At 43.1% G+C, this 22,331-nt stretch overlaps 2 protein-coding genes across 2 annotated transcripts in view; one reads left to right on the top strand and one right to left on the bottom strand.

Moving 5' to 3' along the window:
• ENTPD8 (ectonucleoside triphosphate diphosphohydrolase 8) overlaps positions 1-7,823 on the top strand; it is a 36,400-nt gene extending 28,577 nt beyond the window's left edge. The window contains exons 9-10 of the mRNA XM_081847670.1: positions 4,492-4,629; positions 6,207-7,823. Of these exons, the coding sequence (XP_081703796.1) occupies positions 4,492-4,629; positions 6,207-6,389 (321 nt within the window). The 3' untranslated portion in view covers positions 6,390-7,823. The remainder of the gene's footprint in view (positions 1-4,491; positions 4,630-6,206) is intronic.
• A 1,140-nt stretch (positions 7,824-8,963) lies between these two features.
• Positions 8,964-22,331, bottom strand: part of LOC309333854 (discoidin domain-containing receptor 2-like) — a 47,909-nt gene continuing 34,541 nt past the window's right edge. Inside the window, exons 17-27 of the mRNA XM_081847826.1 lie at positions 18,587-18,669; positions 17,092-17,200; positions 16,007-16,141; positions 15,393-15,530; positions 13,514-13,573; positions 12,926-13,007; positions 12,176-12,240; positions 11,049-11,218; positions 10,408-10,513; positions 9,861-9,975; positions 8,964-9,705 (exon numbers count right to left, since the gene is read on the bottom strand). Of these exons, the coding sequence (XP_081703952.1) occupies positions 9,623-9,705; positions 9,861-9,975; positions 10,408-10,513; positions 11,049-11,218; positions 12,176-12,240; positions 12,926-13,007; positions 13,514-13,573; positions 15,393-15,530; positions 16,007-16,141; positions 17,092-17,200; positions 18,587-18,669 (1,146 nt within the window). The 3' untranslated portion in view covers positions 8,964-9,622. The remainder of the gene's footprint in view (positions 9,706-9,860; positions 9,976-10,407; positions 10,514-11,048; positions 11,219-12,175; positions 12,241-12,925; positions 13,008-13,513; positions 13,574-15,392; positions 15,531-16,006; positions 16,142-17,091; positions 17,201-18,586; positions 18,670-22,331) is intronic.

The following is a 22,331-nucleotide window of genomic DNA, read 5'->3' on the forward strand; positions in this document are numbered from 1 at the left end:
GTCCAAGTCTCTCTTAATTTCAGTCCAACATTTTTCATAATTATCCTTAAATAGACTCAGATTTTTTGCTGTTATATTCACCCCTAGGTATTTTACTTTTTTAACCACAGTTAGTTCTGTTTCCCTCTGAAACCGTTCTGACTCTGTGTCTGTCAAATTTTTCCCCAGCACCTTGGTTTTCTGTTTGTTTAATTTAAATCCCGCTACCCGACCAAAGTCTTGTATCAGTTGCAATACTCTTTTCGTACTAGATTCCGGCTCCTGCAAAGTCAAAACTAGGTCATCTGCAAAGGCTTTAAAAGTTTATATTGTTTCGCTGCGACCTGGATCCCTTCCACCAACCGGTCCCCTCTGATCATATTCAAGAGCACCTCCAGAACCGAAATAAATAGCAGAGGGGAAATCGGGCAGCCTTGTCGTGTTCCTTTTTCAATTTTAAACTCTTCCGTAACCACATTATTAACTATCAATTTAGCCTTTTGTTCTGAATATATTGCATCAATCCCATTCTCAAAACCCCGTCCCACTCCCATTTCTTTTAGATTTCCCTTCATAAATTTCCAAGAGATATTATTGTATTTATGTCTGTTTGCAAAAGTTCCAAAATGTCAATAATGTTCCTTGTATTAGCAAACATGTGTCTACCTGGGAGAAAGCCTGCTTGGTCTTTATGGATTACCTCGTTTAAAACTCTTTTAAATCTGCTTGCCAAGACGTCTGCAAATATTTTGTAATCCACATTTAAAAGGGAAATGGGACGATAGTTCTTGAGTTGTGTCTTTTCAGTTTCCAATTTTGGTATCAATGTGATGAAAGCTTCCTTCCACGATTCTGGCGCCCTCTTCCCCTCCATAATTTCGTTGCAGACCTCCATCATTGGTTGGATCAAGTAGTCTTTTAATGTCTTATAATACTTGGAGGTCAGGCCGTCTGGCCCTGGAGATTTGCCCAGTTGCATGTTCTGAATGGCTTGTTCAATCTCTTGTCGTGTTATTTTGTTATTCAGGATTGATCTGTTTTTTTGTGACAACTTTGTTAGTCCATTTCTTTCCAAAAATTGTTTAATCTCAACCTCGTCTTGCGGCCCTTGAGTATATAATTTTTTGAAATATCTCTGGAAACACTTTCTGATTTCCATGGGGTTCTGAATATTTCTTCCTTCAATTTCTAGATTTGTAACTGTATTTAATTTTTGTCTCTTCTTCAACTGCCACGCAAGCAGTTTCCCACATTTATTCGCCGATTCAAAAGTTTTTTGTTTCATTAATTTAATCTTCCACTCTATTTCCTGGTTTATCAGTTTAGAATATTGTGCTTGGTAAAGTTTAATTTCTCTCAGAATCGGCTGTGACTTCGGGTTTGATCTTAACTTCTTCTCCAATTCTTTGATTTTCTGCAGGATCTTGTCTTTCCTTTCATTTTGTGTCCTTTTCTTTACAGCGTTCTGTTGTATCAAGAACCCCCTCATCACAGCTTTGCTTGCATCCCATATAGTTCTTTTTTCCACCGTAGTGTTCATATTTATCTCGAAGTAATCCTTCAAAGCTTTTTGGGCCTTCTTAATAATCTCCTGATCTCTAAACAAGTTGTCATTCATCTTCCATCTAAAGGAACCGGTTGGCAGTAGTGTCATGTCCATCTTCAGTGCATTATGGTCGGAGCAGGTCTTTGGGCAGATTTCCACTTTTCTGACCTTGGGTGCCAGACCTCTAGTTATCCATATTTGGTCGATTCTTGTCCAAGTCAGCTGGGCTTCAGAGAAGAATGTTCCCTCTCTTCCCAAGGGGTTCTTAGTTCTCCAAATGTCAATCCAGTCCATATTGTCTGTCATTTCAAAAAAAGTCTTTGGTAGTCTGCCGTCTTTTGTAACATTTTGGTTTTGTGACTTATCCATGTTAGTCGATACGACCCCATTCATATCTCCCATCATAATGATGTTGTTGTAGTCCAGATAATCCAGCATAATCTCATGCAACTTCTTGTAAAATTCCGATTTCCCGTCATTTAGTGCATAAATTCCTAATATCAAAATCTTTTCTCCTTGATGTTGTATCTCAATTGCTAGAATTCTTCCATATTCATCTTTAAATAAAAATTTAGGTGACAGGCTCTCTTTTGCATATATCACCACCCCTCGCTTCTTTACTCTGTCTGAAGATATAAATTCTTGACCAAGTCTTTTATTTATTAACACCTTTCTATGGAGCCTAGTCACATGTGTTTCTTGTAAGCAAATAATGTCCAATTGTTCTTTTTTTAATATATGAAAAATTTTCCTCCTTTTTTCCGGGATGTTACAACCATTAATGTTCCAACTCAAAAGTTGCAGAGACATCCTGAATAAATCTGGTTATTTTTCAGGGGGTGGTACCTTATTCACTGGATCTTCGGGATCCAAGGGTGCAGGTACCTCTGGTGTTTCAGGCCCTGGAAGTTGATCAATTCCTTTGTGAAGGTCCTCTCCGTATGCGTTCAGAAATTTATCTCTATCTTCCAATGTTCTAATTTTAATCTTCTTCCCTCTAAAGGTGAAAGATAATCCTTGGGGGAATTCCCACCTAAAGATGATTGAGTTGTTCCTTAACAATCTTGTCAGCTCCAAATAGTCAGATCTGAGGTCCAACAGTTGTTTAGGAATGTCCTTGTAAATTTCAATTCTTTTGTCCGAAATGTCCAGTGACTTTCCGTAGTGTAGGCCCAGAATCTTGTCCCTTTCCTCCTTTGACCTCAATATTATCAAACAGTCTCTGGGCTTCTCCTTCCTTATAAGTCTTCCAAGCCTGAAAGCTGATACAATTTTAAAGTCCTTTTCCTCTAAGTTCCAAAATTTGGAAAATTCTTTAGTCAAAAACTCAGCTAGGTTGCCTTCTTCCACTTCTGGTATCGCCCTTATCCTTAAGTTACTCTCCCGGTTCCACAGTTCTATCATAGAAAGGTAGGTCTGGTGTTCACCTACTTGTTTGCAGAGTGGTCTTACCTCTTGTTCTAAATTTCCAAGTTTTTGGCTGGTATCCTCAGCCAATTTCCGATTTTCCCCTGTAGCCTCCTTCAATTCTCCAATTGCTTGTGCATTCTGTGCTACTTGTCCAGTTAGTCTATTTAGACATTCTGTGTTTTGGTCAATTTTGTATGTTTGCTCATCAGCCTTTTTGTCCAAAGATTCCACTCTCTTATCCAAAGATTCCAATTTTTCAAAGATTTTCTCTAAAATAGAGGTACTTGCCCCTGAGGCCATATCTTCCAATTGTAATTCCTCAGTTTCTCCCTCCCCTGCCCGTGGCAGAGAAGCAGCTTCTTCCTCAGAAGGCAAAGTAGGCACAGATGATCTACGTGTCTGTGAGGCTGCGGTTAAAGTTGTTAAAGTTGTTTGTCTAGCTCTTCCTCTCCTTCTTGCGCCACTCATTCCAAAGTTATCTAAAAGTCAAGGTCAAGCTGAGTTGTTCCCATGAGAAAGCAACGGCCCAGATGGTAACAGTCAGACAGAGGGCCGGGAAAAGGAAAGTGAAATAAAAGTCACTGCTGTAAGTCCCAAATCCTCTAGGGGGAGTTTAAAATGTTTTTAGGGAAGAAATCAATTCCAATAAAATTAATAAAGTCAAATTTCAAAGTCCAGGAACCTTCAGTAAAAAGTTTCAGCAGAGTTAGAATTTAATATTTAACAGCAACAATGTTTCAAATAGTGCGTACTGGTAATCCAAATGCTTCAAAGTAACAAGTTCAGACTCTCTCAGATTGTTTCAAAGTTCAGATTCAAAGTATCCAAGTCTGCAAACTGACAGCTCAGTTACTCAGGCAGCTCCAGCACCTGGGTTTCTTACTTAAAATGTAGCTCCAATAGAAGAAAGGTATCACCATACAGCTAAAAAGCATAAAGTCCAGCACTTAAAGTCCTTATTCCACTTAAAATAAAGTTCAATGGGTGCTCAGATCAGTTAGGTTAAAAGATCTCTCTTTACCTCCACTCCTCCAGCTCTTTGCTTTGATATTCAATGAGAGCGGAAGACGGACTTCCTGTTTTCCGTCGCTCCGCTTTCAGCCAAATTTCAGCCAAATTCAATGCTTTAAAGTCCTAAAGTCCCAATGCTTTAAAGTCCCAAAATTATACAGGGTCTGTTATTACTCACGGGTTGTTACTTTCCAAATGCAAAATTTTCTCAGGAAGAAAGGTCAGCGCTCACCGGCAGCAGCAGCGCGGCTTCACTCCGATGGTTGCGAAACGACCCACAGCGCCGCTACCCCCTCCCCGTTCCGGAGCCCCTTCAGCGATTCGGGGGTTGCTCCTGGCGCCCGCCGGGTCCCGAGGCCACAGGCTTTTGCTGCCTGTGATTTCCAGTCTGGGTCTCCGCTTCGCCGTAGCGGACGACCCGTTTTCACCGGAGCTCCCTCTCCGCTGTTAGCAGAGGGCAGCCATTGCCGTTCGCGCCGCCTCCGGAAGTCCCAGCTGCTCTTGAAATGTTGTGTGTCTCTCTCTCTCTCCCTGTCTTTCCTCAGTTGAAATCCAGTTACTCCAGCGAGAAGGAGGACCATCTGAAAAACTACTGCGCTAGTGCCAACTACATCCTTACTCTCTTGCTGGACGGTTACGGCTTTCGAACGGACACCTGGAACAACATTGCCTTCCGGATGCGGGTGAGGGCAGAGCTGGAGGTCATGTCAGTATATATGGTTTAGGTCCAAGGTATCTGAACCAGCCCAGGTTTTGAAGGGACTGATTGTTTGCAGAGAGTTTGTCCTTACCCCTTCTGTCTCTGCCCATTTCACTTCCCCACCCCCCACATAAGCCATTCCTTTCTCCTCCTTGCCAATGGTCTGAAAAAAATCACTTTCACAAGGGCTTCTGTAGGCGAAAATAGATATAGACTACCTGTGTGGGATAATTAACAAAATACTTAGCTGGAACTCTAGATCCAAAGCACAGGACTAAATACTTTCTCCAGCATGAGAGATCCCCCAGCAACAGAGTTTAATAATTTTTTTCAATTTTTAAATTGATTTTCCAAAATTTTTAAACAAACATACAGACATACATACATACATACATCTTAACTGTACTTAATCCAATCTTAGTAACATTGATAAGTGACTTCCTCAAATCCCCCTGACTGAATTTCAGTATATATCATTGTAATAGTTTTCCAAAACAAGTTTCTCATAAAATTTACTTAATCACTTAACATCTTTCTTTTCATCTTTACTTTAAACATATTATTCTATAACTTCACATATTTAAATCCTAAGCCTATCTGTTATTTGCAAGTATTTCTATTTAAATTATCTTAGCATATTTAACTAAATAGTCTTTGAATTTCATCCATTCCTCCTGGTACTCCTCCTCCTACTGGTCGCAGAATCTTCCGGTTAGGTTGGCTAGCTCCGAATAGTCCATCATCTTCATCTGCCATTCCTACACTGTTGGCACTTCTTGTGTTTTCCAGTTCTTAGCTAATAAAATTCTAGCTGCAGTTGTGGCATACAAAAACAATCTAACATCTTTTGGGGGCAATTCCAAACCTGTTATTCCAAGAAGAAAGGCCTCTGGTTTCTTAATAAATGTATATTTCAACATTTTTTTTCAATTAATTATAAATCTTCTCCCAGAAGTCTTACACCTTAGGGCAGGTCCACTACATATGATAAAAGGTACCCTCTTTTTCTTTACGTTTCCAGCATAGATTATCACTATTATGGTATATCTTTGTCCAGCAACAGAGTTTAAAACTCACAAAAGCAAGCAGCAGTGTAGTGTGAAGATACAGGCTGTTGAAACCATTTTAATATCCCATTTAGTCCACTTTCAGAACTTCCGTGTTTCTACTGCTCTTAGCCACAGACCACACACCTTAGTGAGTTTTGAAATGGTTTACTTACAAAGTTCCAAACGTCAGGTTCATGCATTTACCTATATAGCAGCAAGTAAACACAGTTCATGTATTTACCTATATAGCAGCAAGTAAACACTTGGGATATAAAATACAGTGAAATAGCCCTAAGTACTGGAGCACCAGGTTCTCTCCCAGCCCAGGAGATGCTGGGGATTGAACCTGGGACCTTCTACATGCCAAGCAAATGCTCTTCCTATGACAAGGAAGCTCACCTCTGCCTGAAATGCCAGCTTTGTGTTGGCTCATGGCAAGGCTATTAGCATTAAGTGGTGGGCACTGTGTTTGTCTTCCTTTGTGACTCTACTCTCTCTCTCTCTCTTGCAGGCTGCCAACTCGGAAATTGGCTGGACTCTGGGCTACATGCTGAACCTCACCAATATGATCCCCGCAGAGGCCCCCCGACAGCTGAGAGGGCACGAGGAAGGAGTGTGGGCAGCGAGCATTTTCTTCATTGCCGCTGTGCTGGCAATCTGTATTGCCCTGCTGGTCATGTATTTACTGCGCTGAGAGAAAGGGGCGGCATTTTGGACTGTTCACCTCCCCGCAGCCTCTGTGTGGGTTAGGGTGGGGCAGTCAGCACCAGCCCCTCAGCGGACCCACAAGCAAGCAAACACTAAACAGATTGGCAGGCGCCACAAAGCCAGACCAGCTAAAACTCTCTAAGACCCAATGGGACAAACATACCTGTACACTACTTGCCCAACTAACACTGATTATGCCTTTTATTTTCAGAAGTACATGCAGTATATAATTTATTGTACCGCAATCCCCCCTCCCCAGCAATATATTAGCTATGTAAACCATAAAGTCCCTGGTTCGAAACTTATCTCTTCCGTGAGCTGTTGCAAAGGCCAGAGGCAAGCTGCTTTCTTTCTCATCAACCCCCCCCCCCCAAAAAAAAAACACAGGGTGATGATAAAACTGTTCTGTGTTGCAGGAATCTTCTAAGACTCACTGGGAATAATGGAGGTAGGGCTTTGACCCTCCCCCCTCGAAAGCACTCTAGCAATATTATTATTAATGAAAATTAATTGTAATAGGAATGAATTTGCAAGTACTAGAAATATTGTTTCTCATCCGCTGTTTACTGGACCAGTAGTTCACTGGTGCCAACCTGCAACTGGCAAGTGAAGATGCCTGCCTTGGTGGGCAAGAGAGCGGGACTTCAAGGCTGCTTATCAGGTCTTCAGATTGATCTTGGCACCAAGGTGAGAGACCAGTTTAAAGCAGATGATAGATTCTCAGGCAAAGGAATTGCAGGGTGCCAGGAGTCAGTCGGACAGGAGCTACAGTGGTCCAATTCAGGCCTGGAAGAGGAACTGCCTGGGACGGGATCCCCAAAGATGCAGCCACGGACGAAAATGCGGACTAGAAACACCATACAAATACTGTAAATACTTGGGGGAGTTGATTCTATGGGGCTGGTTCTCATCTCCCTGTTGTGGACAGCTAGTTACATTCTTTTTTTCTTTTTTCTTTTGCACCAAAATATTTTTGTGGGTGAAAGGATGTCTCTCAACCCCATCAGGAACAAACTTTCCACAAGACTTAAGGCATGTGCAGGCTGTCTTCATTTTCCAGTTGGGATTCCATCACATATCAGCAAAATTCAAATTTGAAATGAGATTGAATATGAAGTACTTGGGCAACAAAAAGAGACCTGGACTTTTTGTGGCAAGAAATGAATGCAATGGGAAAATGCGTGGGATAGCACTTACATGACCCGACACCATAGAAATTCCCTGCAAACGAATTGGAATGAGTGTGCAATAAACAGTTGGACACTGTATGACCTCCCTGCGAACTCTGCACAAACAAATCAGGACAAATGTTCAATAAACAGGTCATCAGGAACTGACCTCACAGTGCTCGCTAGAAAACTTTATAATTCTTTTTATTGCACATTTCTCAAATAAAACTTTGCTAAGTGTTTACTGTGGACTTATGAAACCAGGAATTATCTGCAGTGCTCTGTTTTTATTGAAGGATTTGGTAATGAAGACCATATTTGGCTTTCAAAGAAACTTATCTTTCATGAAGGAAGCTTTGCACTAGTCCTCCTGGGTTTATGAAACCAAGGATTACCCAGCAGCACTTTTCCTTTTAGTGCAGGATTTGGTATTGGAGGCAGGGTTTGGCTTCCATGATTGGCTGGGGATGGTGGGAGTTGTAGTCCAAAAGAGCTGAGGGCGCCAGGTTGGGGAAAGCCTGCCTTACAGGCTTAGGTGGCTGTAAAAAAGGGGAGGAGACGAGTTCAGGGAGCTAGATCCACAGCATACATTTGAAGCACGCCTAGTGCATATTTAAAGGTTATAACTTCTCACAAAGAATCCTGGGAACTATAGTTAGTTAAAGATGCTGTGAATTGTAGCTTTGTAAGGGGGAAACCATAGCTTCCAGGATTCTTGTGGGGTGTGTGTGTGGGGGGGTCATTACTTCAAACATGCACTGGATGTGCTTTAAATGTATGTTGTGAACCTGACCTTAGTCATGAGGTAGGGACACAGGTGGCACTGTGGTCTAAACCACTGAGCCACTTGGGCTTGCCGATCGGAAGGTTGGTGGTTCAAATCCCCATGACGGGGTGAGCTCCCATTGCTCTGACCCAGCTCCTGCCCACCTAGCAGTTCAAAAGCACGTCAAAGTGCAAGTAGATAAATAGGTACCACTCTGGCGGGAAGGTAAACGGCGTTTCCGTGCGCTCTGGCACTCGTCACGGTCCTCCGTGTGCCAGTAGCGGTTTAGTCATGCTGGCCACATGACCCAGAAAACTGTCTGTGGACAAACGCTGGCTCCCTTGGCCTGAAAGCGAAATGAGCGCCACAACCCCATAGCCACCTTTGACTCGACTTAACCATCCAGGGGTCCTTTACTTTACCTTTTACCTTTTAGTCATGAGGTCTAAATTCACATTCAGCAGATCACTGAATCACAGTTGCTGGGGAAAGCTGCCCTTGGGGAATGGTTGTTGCCTTCCAGCCCTGCACATATAGCTTTGGTCTGATCCTGCAGGGCTCTTCTCATGTTTTTACTGTTAGCAGACCTTGCAGCTTGGAATTAGAGTGGAACAATCACTTCCAATTTCTGGAATTCAAAGGCTTTATTCATGCAGAAACTGTTTACAGAATGAGTGGAGATAGAAGGAGAGAAATAGCATATATCTTGTCTCAAAAAGTTAGGACAGAGCAACAAACAAAATAGCTCAGTTTTAGGGGTGGCATTAAGGATGACAAAGCAAAGACGATAAGCAAGTGCTGGCAAGATTGCTAGACCAACAGTGCCCTCTGGTGGTTTAAAGTAATTCATGCATTAACTACAAACTCAAGAGAAGGAAATATATTTGCTTTTCACCAACACTCCAATCCAATTAACTTTATTATACTAGCCATTGGCCATGACAAATGTGAATCAAAAATAAATATAAGCAAAAGGGATGCTGCGCCACAAATAATAGTCTCTATTTAGATCTCTGAGTTTCCCTTACATTTCACTGCTATATTGTCCAGGGTATTCTTTCTGATCTTTTCAGTCACCAAAGCAAAAAGGGTGACTTTATGAGCCACTGAAATGTTTCCATTACTAAGAAGCCAACACTTCACCAACACTTAGATGCATTTTCAGCATGTCTGAAGGGCAACACAGCACCTAATGGCAAGGGAAGGGTCGATTGTAGCATCTGTGATTGAATGGGTGGGTGAGCTAAGGGACAAGCCCCCTTTTTTCTGCACTAGGAGCAGGTATCAACAGCACTCTCGCACAGCAAAGCATTTTGGGAAAATGCCAGTGGTTCCATTGCAGCGTCCTTCCAGCCACTCCTCGTTCACTGTGAAAACACAACCAAGGTGAAGGCAGGTGGGTTTATGGCCAAAGGCACAGATCAAGAGAAGGGGATGAGGAAGGTGCCTCTGGTGCCTTTTAATCTGGGAGGGGGGGTCATTTTTCCCTTCAGGGACCATCAAACATCCATCTCTGCCCTGCCTACCTTCAGCTTGTCACCTTCTTTGAAAGACAGATCCTCCTGACCCTGAGCAGTGTAGGGGTGACACGCAATCATGTGGTAGAGTACTGGCCTGCTTGTGGTATCCCTTTGGACCTTCAGAACACACACAAATGGACTGGATCAACACATGCACTGGAATCAGAGGGTTGGTAAGGAATCTCAAGAGTCATCTAGTCAAACCCACTACCAATGCAGGCAATCCACTACTGCAGCACCTGTAATAGGTGGCCAGCCAGCTTCTAACAAAGGGCAGCCTACCCACTTCCAAGGAATTTCGCTTCCACCATCCAACAGCTTTTACTGTCAGAATGAGGTCATAGAGGGAGCTTGAGTAAAACAATTAACTCTACCGCTTCAGGTTGGAGGATACTATTTCTGAATATTAATATTATTAATAAAAATAATATCTCACTAAAAATTGAAAACAGCAAGGCAGGACTGGTGTGCTAGCCTCCTGTTTGCAGGGAAATTTGTTGTTGTTGTCCAGTCTTTAAGCCAGATAACCCAACACCAGTCAACACGTACCTGGCACCAGAGGGTCAGCTGACCACCTTCCATGCTTTGCCAGATGTTCCTCAGTTCTTCATCACTGCTAACAGGGATCAGCTCATCACTACCTGAAATCTTGTACCTGAAAAGGGTCAGTGATGCAATCATGCACAGGTACATAGGAAGCTGTTAAGGCAAGAGTGGCATGGTCACACCATACATTTAAAGCTCATGGCTTTTCCCAAATAACCCTAATACATATGCATTTTTGTAAACATTGTTGGGTTGGAGAATTGTGCCACAAAATTAGGAGAAGTGCAAATTTCAAAGGATAGCTGTGTACAGTGGTACCTCGGGTTACATACGCTTCAGGTTACATATGCTTCAGGTTACAGACTCCGCTATCCCAGAAATATTACCTCAGGTTAAGAACTTTGCTTCAGGATAAGAACAGAAATCGTGCTCTGGTGGCGCAGCAGCAGCAGGAGACCCCATTAGCTAAAGTGGTGCTTCAGGTTAAGAACAGTTTCAAGTTAAGAACAGACCTCAGAACGAATTAAGTACTTAACCTGAGGTACCACTGTATAGGTTTGAAGACTGTGTTGGAAAGCCACAGATCAGATAGATTCGGCTTTCATCCCTACCTGGTGCCAGTTCATGTGTATCTCAGAACCTACCTCACTGACATCCGTGTAGCCTGCTGGCAGCATTCTTCCTGTAGCAGGTTCCTGAAGTCAGCCAGGGATGGGGCAGGACTCATTTTCACCTTGACGGAGTAGGAAGTGTGAATCTTCAGCAGGATGAACCCATTGGTGATGTCACCAGCCTCCCCAGAAGAGGATAAGTCCTGCTCAAGAGATGGAAAGGTATGGCTGAGCAAAGGGACCATCTGAAACAGTGTGTGTGTGTGTGTGTGTGTGTGTGTGTAGTATAAATAAAAATATAACAACTCCCCTTCCTGACACCCCAAACAGTATTTTGGGGTACAGATTGCATTTCATGGAAGCACAATATAGTCTACAAATAGGATTAAGAAGCTTCTATTTTAACTTGGTATTCAGTCTCCTGTAACAGTATTTTTCCCTTCACAGTGCTTGTTGTTTATTTATCACCTACAATCAAAATAAATGACTCTGTTATTTAGATCCACATCTCGTTTTTCTTAATTTATCTAACTTTTCTCCAGTTAATCCTATTTTCCCTTGCAAAGACCATACCATTTGAAATGTAGTTGGCAGGGGTGGCCCATCCTGTTTCACCACCTGAAATGAAACAGGAATTGCTGCCCCACCACCACCATGTACCCCACTTCCACCACCGCTGCACCCCAGTTTTTGCCAGACTCCTCAAAGCATTGCAATTCAGCTTCCCTCCCTTGGGGCAGTGAGGATGAGTAGCAATACTGTGCATCCAAACACCTCCCTCTTGACGATGGAAGTGGTGGGAAGAGGACCGCCTCTTGCGCTGAGGTGGGTGTTTCACCCCTCCGCATGGATGGGCCAGCTCAGTTAATTGGAACCATTCTGCCAGATTCCTGACTATTTATAAAACCAATAAACAAACACCAGTCTGCCAAAAACATGTCCGCCTTTCTTTGACCTCTCATTGCTTGAATTTTGCGAGACAATCTTTTTAGGACAGCTAGCTGGCAAACTTTACAATGCCAATATTATAGATTCATAAAACTTACAATTCTTCTGAAGCAGATTTTAGGGCTGTTCATGATGCAATAGCTAAAGCCCTTTTGCAACTACATTATATTACGTTATGTCACATTATTGCCATGGCAAATAAAGAGTCTCACCTCCAGGGATGTATTTTGACCAGTGATGTTCATGTCTGCCCTGTCGTCATCTTTCTTGGCTGGTGCTGCAAAACAAGCTTCACCCACTTACTAAGAAAGCTGCATACACTTTATATTTTATTTTTGTTTTAGTTAATGTTTATTTAATGTTTAGATTTTAAAATTTATACCCCGCTCTCCACCATATGGCTCTCTTAAAGTGGCTTACAGTAACAAAATGCACAATATGCAATTTAAAGAATCTCCCCTCAAGAAAAAAAAATATAGAAACTGTAGTTTATTAAGGGTCTGGGAGCTCTAGCTCTGGGAGGTGTAAACTATAGTTCCCAGGAATCTTTGAGGAGGAGATGTGTTTCAAATTCCGGGTGTGTACGCAGCCTAATTCTATTAGTTAAACCCTGCCTTTATCATATTACTTTTATACCCCACCTTTCATCCATGGTTCTTCCTCCTCCCCATTTTGCCCTCAGAATCCTGCTGGATAGATTGGGCTGAGAGGCGAGGAGAGGAGTTACTGGCTCAAGGTCACCCGGTGAACTTTGTGGCTGAGTGGGGATTTGAACCCTGAGTTCTCAAGTCCTAGTCAGACACTCTAACCAATATGCAACAATGGAGAAAGGAAGCAAACTGGTTCCTTCTCCCTCTATCTCCTTTGCTGTAGGCTCTGTAGCTCTGCACACCCACTGGGAGAAATGGGAGGATATAAAGGGTCCCTCCAGACATCTGACAAATCCCCTTCTTGTGGCTGACCTGATTTCTGAATATTTTGCCTCTCGCAGGGCAGGGTGGGGGGTTCTTTTCCAGGTGGTGGGGGAATCCCACTGCTGCCTTTCTGCAAGAAGTGAGAAGCTTCGAGATATGCCAAATACCTTGTACGCACACACACAAAAGGTTGCTACTCTCTTTGGCTTGGGGTGGGAACAAAAGTAGATGAGAACAATAGAAGCAAAGCAAGGGGTGCTAAAGTTCAGGAATACCTAATACAGGGTTGCCAACTTTTCCAACCAGCCTCTGTATCTGTGCCTTTTAAGAGCAGCTTCCTTTGCATCTCTGAGGTGGTTAATATGTTGATCTATGCACTGCAATAAGTTTCAGTGGCTGATTTCTGCACATCAGCAAATATCATATTGAACAGCGCAGGCACTGACCACTTTCAGGTCAGGTGGCCACCTTTATGGCTGTGAGAGAGAGGCGGGTTGATGTGGCAATCAGGGAAGTATAGGTGGTTTAGGGCAAGCAATGCTTCTAGAGAGAAGCCAGGAGAAAGAAATTGGCAACTGCTGTCTGCGCCAGGAGCCCGTGAGCATCCCACATACTTCCCTTGCTTTCCCCCCTCACCTGGGGGTGGGGATCATGAAAGCCGATGCAACAATCTTCCTCAAAAGCAGAAGAGATGACCTGTGAATGGAGGGAGGGTGGCATAAAATGAGCATTTCTTTATTTATGATTTTCAATTTTATACATTTCACTGATTTCACTATCATTTTGACATTTCAAAACATGACTTCCTTCCCCCTCTTTCTGCTGTTCCTTAAATTTATTTTTAATATTTTCTGCATATCCAAATTAACTTAATTTGCTCATTTATTCCTCTATTTTAAATATATACTCTTATAAAACTGCAGGTTATTACAATAATCCTGCCAATGTTCTTATCTGTTTACAATTTATCTGTAAATATTCAATAAACCATTACTATTCTTTTATAAAAAGTTTGCTATCTTGATTTCTTATTTTTCCGGTAAGTTTTGCCATTTCTGCATATTCCATGAGTTTTTGTATTCATTCTTCTTTTGCTGGGTCTTCTTCTTCTTTCCATTTTTGGTCAAGTAACCTGCGTGAGTAAATTTCCATACAGCTTGGGTAGTTCTGACCCTAAAATGAGCATTACAAGCCAGAGGAGTGCAGTGTCAACTACTGGCTGTTATTTGGGATCCTGAGAACAAATACATGTTAATGGGCCTTCTTTTGGAAGCCTCTCATTTATGGAAAACTCTTGCTGAGGAAGGAGTTCCTGGTTCCAACCTTGTCATTGATTTGGCACTATTTTTGCTTTCCCAGGCATTGGGGCAATGCCTATTATTTGCTATTGTACTGTTAAATTTGTGTTTCACAATGCTTACGTGACTTTATTGTATGTTATTGGTTGTAAAGCAAAGTATTCATTTGACAAACCTTAACAACAACAACAACAATTTTCTCTCTCCTGGCTTGGCTCATCCATCTATCTCTCTATCTCTGCCTGCCTGCCTGCCTGCCTATCATCTGTCTGTCTGTCTGTCTGTCTGTCTGTCTGTCTATCTATCTATCTATCTATCTATCTATCATCAGCATAAGGGGCACCAGCTGAATGCAAGAATGGTTTGGAGTAAGGCAGACCTGGCTGTGGGTCGTGAAGGCCGCTCCCTGCAAGGCCCTTTCCACCTGGCCTAGGGTGCGAGGCCCACACTCACTAGCCCTACTAAAGAGGCTCCTCATGAGGCCGGAGGAACATCGCCCGGCTATTGTTTTATTGTTTTATGGATTTAATATGCTGTAAACCGCTTTGAGATTTTTTATTAAAAATATAAAGCGGTATAGAAATTTAAAAATAAAAATAAATAAATAAACACTCTGCAGTTTGTGCAGCCATAGGTGGCCATGCCAATTCTAGCACGAGGAATGGCGGCAGGCACAGGCAAGCTATTTAACAGAGGGGACAGCAAGCCACTGTATGAAGTGGCTACCCCTCCCTTCTTTAAAAGGGCACAGAGCAAGAGAGGAGGGGCTTGGGGCAAGTTGTGTGGGGTTGGCTAGCAGGATGAGTAAGGGTGGGAGCCCCTAGCAAATCCCTCTACAAAATGTGCCAAAACGATTTACAACCAGAGTAAAAATGCAATCAAAAACATATACAAACATGTTTTAAAAATACTCAAAATACAAACATCCAATACAGTGGTACCTCGGGTTAAGTACTTAATTCGTTCTGGAACCTGAAACTGTTATTAACCTGAAGCACCACTTTAGCTAATGGGGCCTCCAACTGCCGCCGCTCTGCCAGAGCACGATTTCTGTTCTCATCCTGAAGCAAAGTTCTTAACCCGAGGTACTATTTCTGGGTTAGCAGAGTCTGTAACCTGAAGCGTCTGTAACCTGAAGCATCTGTAAGTAGTTCAGCCCAGAAGCATGCTGACTCCCTTCGGGGAAAACTAGCCCCATCACAGCAAAAGAACATCACCCCTTTTATCTGCGGAGTCAGAGGTTCTACCTTGGCCTGGCCCAGGAAGTCTTTTTCTTCTAGCTCTTCCACGTCCTTCTTTGGGGGCTTGAAGATCTCCCCCTGAGGGACACTCCGGGGTTCCAAGAAGAGATGTTCCTAGGACAGGGCAGGTTTAGGGTAGACTATTCACAACAGGGTTATCTTGTCTTGGATATACACCTTTACCTGAAGCTGCAGAAAGGAAGTTCATCTTGTCTAGGTTCCTGCCTTGCAGAGGAAAATCCTCTGTGTAAAGAGTTGCCAGAGGGCAGTTTTCTCTTTCAGGGGTGGGGAACCTCAGGCCCAGGGCCTCCAAGCATCTCCACCTGGCCCTTGCAACTCCCCAAATGCCACACCCCTCACTGGCCTCTCTTTGCACCTCCCTTGAGTGTTTTTCCTTGGCTGGAATGTGTCCTTGAACTCCAGCAGTGGCTCTTGCTTGTCTGGCTGGAGAGGTGTGAGTGGGCAATAAAAAGGGTATCTCGAGACGTCCTGTGTGTGTGTCGGCCTTTGCTAAGCAACCTCTTCCTTGGAAGGTGGATCTACACTTCCAGGAAAAACCGACTTCCTCAGGTTAATGCAGCAAATCATACCTGCACTTGCTTCAGAGCACTATCAAGGTGGTGGATTTGACCCTTTGGGGTCTCTCTAGCAGCCTCCTTCAGTGTTTGCTGAGCATCCTGCCACTGTCCAAGATGGCAGTGAGCCGCAGCAGTGTTGTACGCCACCTGCAGACCACACAAGAAGTAACATTTCTGCTGGATGCAAGCCTCAGACATTACACTGGGTTCTTCAGCAGGAAGGAAAGTCCTCAATTACCAACTTTGTAAGACCTCTAAATAGTAAACTCTTATCATTACACAGGTTTCATGGCAGAGAATCGTAGGGTTAGATCCAGTGCTAATCTTACTCAGAGCAGAGCAGACCAGTCAGATACCTCTTGCTGGAAGACCACAAGAAAGATCTAATTGCAACCACACTTTCCCGATACATGATCCCGATACATGAGTTCAGTGGCACCCTGTCTCTGACAGTGGAAGTGGAACATAGCCATTGTGGCTAGTAACCACTGGTAGCCTTATCCTCTTCTTTGAATTTGTCTAATCCTCTTTTAAAGCCATCCAAGCTGGCCACCGTCACTACTTCCTGTGGGAGCTCCCCCTCACCGAGTTACAATTTCCAGAGTGGTTTAGCAATCAATCGCTCTTCATAGGGATCTCTGAGAATTGTAGCTCTGTGTGGGGAATGTGTATTGGGGTGTGTGTGTTAGAAGTCTCGGCATCCTGAACAAACTACACTTCCCAGGATCCTTTTGGCTAATCCCTGACAGTTCAAAGTGGTATGCTACTGCTTTCCTGAATGGGAAGTCCATGTCCCAGGGGATTCTGGGGGTACATGTGCACATGTTTATTTGTACCGTTCAGCTTCTATGTACACAGGTACACAGACTGGGCAAGCTGTGAAGGGAGGGGTAGAGGAAGAATGAGAGGATAGGCTATAAAGGGGGGGGGTGAGGTGAAGGAAGTGTAAAGGGAGGGGGGGTTGGCCAGGTGTAGAGGAAGGGGGGTTGGCAAAGGGGTTGGTGAGCAGAGCAAGGAGGGGCAGCAGTCCCTAGTTATGTCTATTATGGATTGTTTTGCTGAGTCATCATCGTATAATGCTCTTAACATCACCTTACCTCCCAGGCACACAACACAAACTTCAGACCCAGCTGCTTATAATCAATGCAGGGGTTCTTCCTGAGGTGCAGCAGGGCAAGCCTGAAATTATTCAGGGCTTCTTCATATCTGGCAGGGAGAGAAAACGTCTGTGTTTAGGAAAGTAAAAATACTGAGATCAGGAAAAGAATTGTACTGTCATTGCTGTTAGATATATCCTTTTTTTAAAATAATTTTTATTGAATGATTTTATGTTACAAAAAAACAATACAACCATAGCACCACTAAATATAATTGAGAAATAAAAAATTCATACATCAATATTTAGTTTGTTATTTGTTATTTACCATCTTATTTCCTCCCAGAGCAGCTCTTTATTTGTAAGCTGGACAGAACTGAACAGCAAACAGCTCAGCCAGCCTGCTTTTATAGGCAGCCGGCTGTAGCAACAACAACCCAGGGTTTCCCGCCTAAAATAACTGCTGGCCCAGGGTGAGAACTTCAGTACATAACAAAACCTTTTCTTCAACTTTGACTTCCTGTCAAGTCCCTTTGCATATATTTTATCTTACAATCGAATGTACACAAAACAATAAACCTTTCTATATAAATTTTCCAATACATTCTGAAAACATAATAAATCCTTAATTGTTGTCCACCTGTTGCTGTTAGATATATCCTAGGTGTGAGGAGCCCCCATGGGGTCTGAGGACCCTCCAGACCTCCCCCTTTGGCCAACATCCCCATAACCATGCACACCTACCCCACCCCTGATGACATATGTGCACAGAACAGGATAGCAGAGACAGAGACAGATTTACAGAAGCTGTCCAGGTTTCTGATTTGATTCTAGAATGTCCCACTTTTCCTTAGGACGTCCCAACATTTCATCAGAGAAATGTTAGAGCATATGGTGTTCAACCCTCAAGCCAAGGAGATAAGTAACTATACATCCTTTAGAAGACATCTGTATAGGGAAGTTATTTTAATGTTTTATTATGATTTTTACATATGTTGTAAGCCACCCAGAGTGGCTGGATGGAGCAACCCAGTCCAATGGGTGGAGCATAAATCATAAAGGTAGTAGTAGTAGTAGTAGTAATAGTAGTATGGAATCAGACATCCCTATTTTCATTGGAGAAACGTTGGAGGGCATGGGATTGAACTCCACTTTCCAGTTTACAGAATCCGCAGGATCTCTGTTTCCTCTCCACATTTAACAAACCCCCTAGTGTAATTTATTAGAAATTCAACAGATGAACATTTTTCTGGCATGGAGCGAAGCTGGAGGTAGCTGAATTCTCTCCACCATTCCACTGCTGTTAAAAGGTGGAGGGGCTCCACTAAGAAGAAGGTGGCAACTTTACATCAGTTTCTGCCCCACATATGCTGCATAGCTTGGCTGGTTGTTTGCCTTCCTTTCCCCTGCTTGTGTGCTGGATTCATTCTGGCTCCTATAATATTTGTGTGAGCTCAATTATTGTACCCTTTGACAACGAAACAGCAGACACTCACCTCTCCAGCAACAGGTAAGCATATCCTCTCTGGAAGAAACCCACAGCTAAGCAATTGTCTTTGGAAATGGATCGGTCAAATGCCTGGAGGCAGAAAAATAACATTAAGGTTGCCAGATTTCTTTTTTTACTCCTGTGCTTTTTAACAGCAGGAGAAATTCAGCAAGAAATGCTTTTTCCTGGCACAGAGATGAAACAATGAGAAAAGGCATCACTCGTTTGCTTTTACTGGGTGTCAGGCTGTTTAGAGGCAGAGAAATAGAGCCAGCCATAAAAAGCTCACAGCTTTTTCTCAGCAGGGCAAAATGCATTTTGAGCATGTTTGATTTGGTTTGATATAAGGAGAATTCCCTGGATGTCTAGATCCAGATTTGGGGCAAGTACTCTTTGGTGAGAGAGCGCATGCAGCGATTTAAAATCTCAAAACATGCAGCAAAGTAAAGCGTGGAAATGCAGGATGTTAGACGTTTAAAATATCCCCTTCTAAGTTGCTACAAAAGCTCCCCACTTTCCTTAGCATACACGATATGTTTGGTAAGATAAATATGATTTACTTACAAAACTATTCAAATATCAGATTCATGTGCTTTTCCATACAGCAGCAAGAAAAGCCAGGCAGCAGAACTTAGGTTAGTTCTAAAAAAGGTAAATGTTTCTAAATCATTTGCATAGAAACACAGAGATGGCTTGCTAAAGCCATACTGTAGAAGCTTGGAGCATTCAGCTTAGACACCCTTACTGGAAGAGTTAACATGGTGGGAGGAAATGGTGGAATGTAGGAAAACAAAGAGTATAGTAGCCCTTCCTCCCAGCCTGAGGGGGTGTGACCTAGTTAAGTCAGGTAGGACAGCTTACTCTATGTTTTTAACTCCTTCATGCATTAATTATAATTAAGCACGTTGGTTATATTAGGTGAGATATTTCCCACAGAGAAAGGGAGTGCAGCTCAATGACTTTGAACCCACTTGCTTTGCACATGGATGGGACTGGGTTCAAAACTGACCCCTGATATCTCCAGTGAAAAAGCGGGGGGTGGGGAGATCCCAAGTAGCAATAGCAATGGAAAAGTCATATTTTTGACCAAGACCCCAGAAAGCTGCTGCCAATAAGAGCAGGCGACACTGGTCTAGATGGGCATATATTCTGACCTGCTGGCATAACACAGCTTCCTATGCAGGAACCAGGTATGAACTAGCTCAGCCCACCTTCCCAAGCTTTGTGATTCCGAGACAGAAATGCAATGTCTCTTCCGGAATTTGTTACCTTAAGCTATTGCTGCACTGAGAGGCTAATTCTGTTTTTGCTTGCAAAGTAGGTCAGGAATTCTTCCAGGGATAAAGTATTAAGGAAGGAACTTGCAAAGTCATTGTTTCTTCTGTAAAAAGGTACTCCACTGAGGCTTAACAAAGGTTGGACAAATCAATCAATTTCAGTTTCTAATCTTTCCAACCTTTAGTTCAGTTTGCCAAATTTCTGGATCAGTTTGCAGATATATTTTTTTTATGTTCTCATGAAAATTGGGCAGCTTTGTACACATTTCTGCCAACATGCACCTCTCTTTTATTTTTGCAAGTGATGTCCCCTAATATTTTTTATGTTATTTTCACTAATATTTTCATTGTGTGTTCTTATGGCTGGAGAATCACAAAATTTGGTGCAAATATTTGTGTGTGTGAATTAGTTATCTCTGCATTAAAATGAAAACTGAACCAAATTTCTTTCCATCCCTAGGCTTAGCCATACCAGAACACTTTTTCTGTTTTGGGCTTCTTGTATTCTGCCTCACCAGTCCCAATGGGCACCAGCTAGTTCTGAAATCTGAGGCATGTTGCTGACTCATTCGTTCTGGGAATTGCTAAATTTGTTCAACAGTTGCTTCCTGCTGTGGTAACCTGGTTCTCCAGGAAGTGCTGAATATCCTTTGTCCTCCCCACAACACTTTTTATACTTGCATTGATTTACTTTATGTGAGCCACTTCACATGTTACATTCCTTACGTGCACAGTTTAAATACTCTTTCCTCCCACAAGTGTATACCTATTTATTTATATTTTTTTAGTGTCATAGTGCAACCCTTATTTATTTAACAACATTTGCAGCAGACCACTTATTTGATTTTTAAAAAATCACATGCCTCTAAGCCAGGGGTTGGCAAACTAAAGTCCGCGGGCTGGATCAGCTCCACCTGGGTCGTAAATCCGGCCCGTGCCCCACACCACAAAGCCAGAACCTGCCGCGAAGCCAAGACTCCCAGCAACAGCAGCGGGAGGAAGAGGCCGAGCAGCGGCGGCTCTGCCACTTAATTGCTGTGCCTGGTTTACCTCAGCACGGCGCAGGGACGTCTCTGCCAATCAAATGCTGCGCCTAGTTTACCTCAGTGGCGTTTGATTGGCAGAGACATCCCCAAGCTGCGCTGAGGTAAACCAGGTGTGGCGTCTGATTGGCAGAGCTGCCGCCACTTGGCCCCTTCCTCCCATCACAAGGAGGTAAGACAGCGCCCACCACCGGCTCTGGCTCCTCCCGCCTCGCCACCTCCAGACAGTGGACCAGCCCGCTACTAGAAAAAAATGCTGACCCCCTGCTCTAAGCGATTTACAATGGGCAATCTAAAACTGTCATTTAAAAATACCAGTTAAGAGAAGCATGGAAAACTAGTTAACATACATTTTAAAAATATAATAAAATCAGCAGCCGTAAAGCCGTTATGCATAATAAAAACACATGTAAAAATTGGTTGTTAAAATGACATGCCTGGGTAGGTTTGCAGAAGTAAACAAAACAAAAAAGTACAGTGGTACCTTGGTTTACGAACTTAATCCGTTTTGGAAGTCTGTTATTAAACCAAAACGGTTCTTAAACCGAGGTGTGCTTTCCCTAATGAGGCCTCCCACCGCTGGTGCCCTTCCACCATTCGGATTCTGTTCTTAGACTGAGGTAAAGTTCGCAAACCAGGACACTACTTCCGGTTTTGTGGAGTTCGTTAACCGAATCATTCTTTAACCAGACTGTTCTTAAACCGAAGTACCACTGTATTTAACAATTGTTGAAAACAATATAGTGAAGGCCTAATCTACCTCACAGGGTTGTTGTAAGGATAAAATGGCAAGGGGGGGTGCCACCTTGAACTCACTGGAGGAAAGTTGGGATATGAATGTAATAAATAAGCAGATAAAATATAAGTATCATCAATACATATGAATGCAGGCAGGTCTGGCTCTGGGTTTGAGAGGCCCAGGAGCAAAGTGTGCTCTAGTGGGCTATACACAGATGATTTTCTTGGTGGTGTCAGTATTGGTGGCTAAAGGACTGCCATCTTCATTTCCCACAATGCTCTGGAGCGCCCAATCTACTGCCACCCCATGATGTTGTGGGGAATTAAAACAGAGGTAGACCAGCCATTTTCAGCTTGGTGACTTCAGGATGCTTTGGACTACAACTCCAATCAGCGCAGACAGTTCTGAGTTGTGCGTATGCTCCATGGAAAACCTGAGTTTGAACCTGTGAAATGGTGAAATGGTTTCATATGTGAAATGGTCTTAACACCTACCTCCAGAGCTTGCTCCAGGTCTCCCCTTGCAAGATGCAGGCAGCCAATGTTGAAGTTGATCTTTGAAGGAGGGTTTTCAATGCTGCAGAAGATGCGTAAGGCAGATTCCGAGCTGCCCTTCTCTAGAGCTAAAACTCCTTTGTTCCAATGCCTGACCAGGTTACTGTAAGCCATTGTCCTTCCAGTATGAGAGGAAGCA

Source organism: Podarcis erhardii (assembly GCF_964252035.2).
Source record: "Podarcis erhardii genome assembly, chromosome: Z".
Taxonomy (NCBI): Eukaryota; Metazoa; Chordata; class Lepidosauria; order Squamata; family Lacertidae; genus Podarcis; species Podarcis erhardii.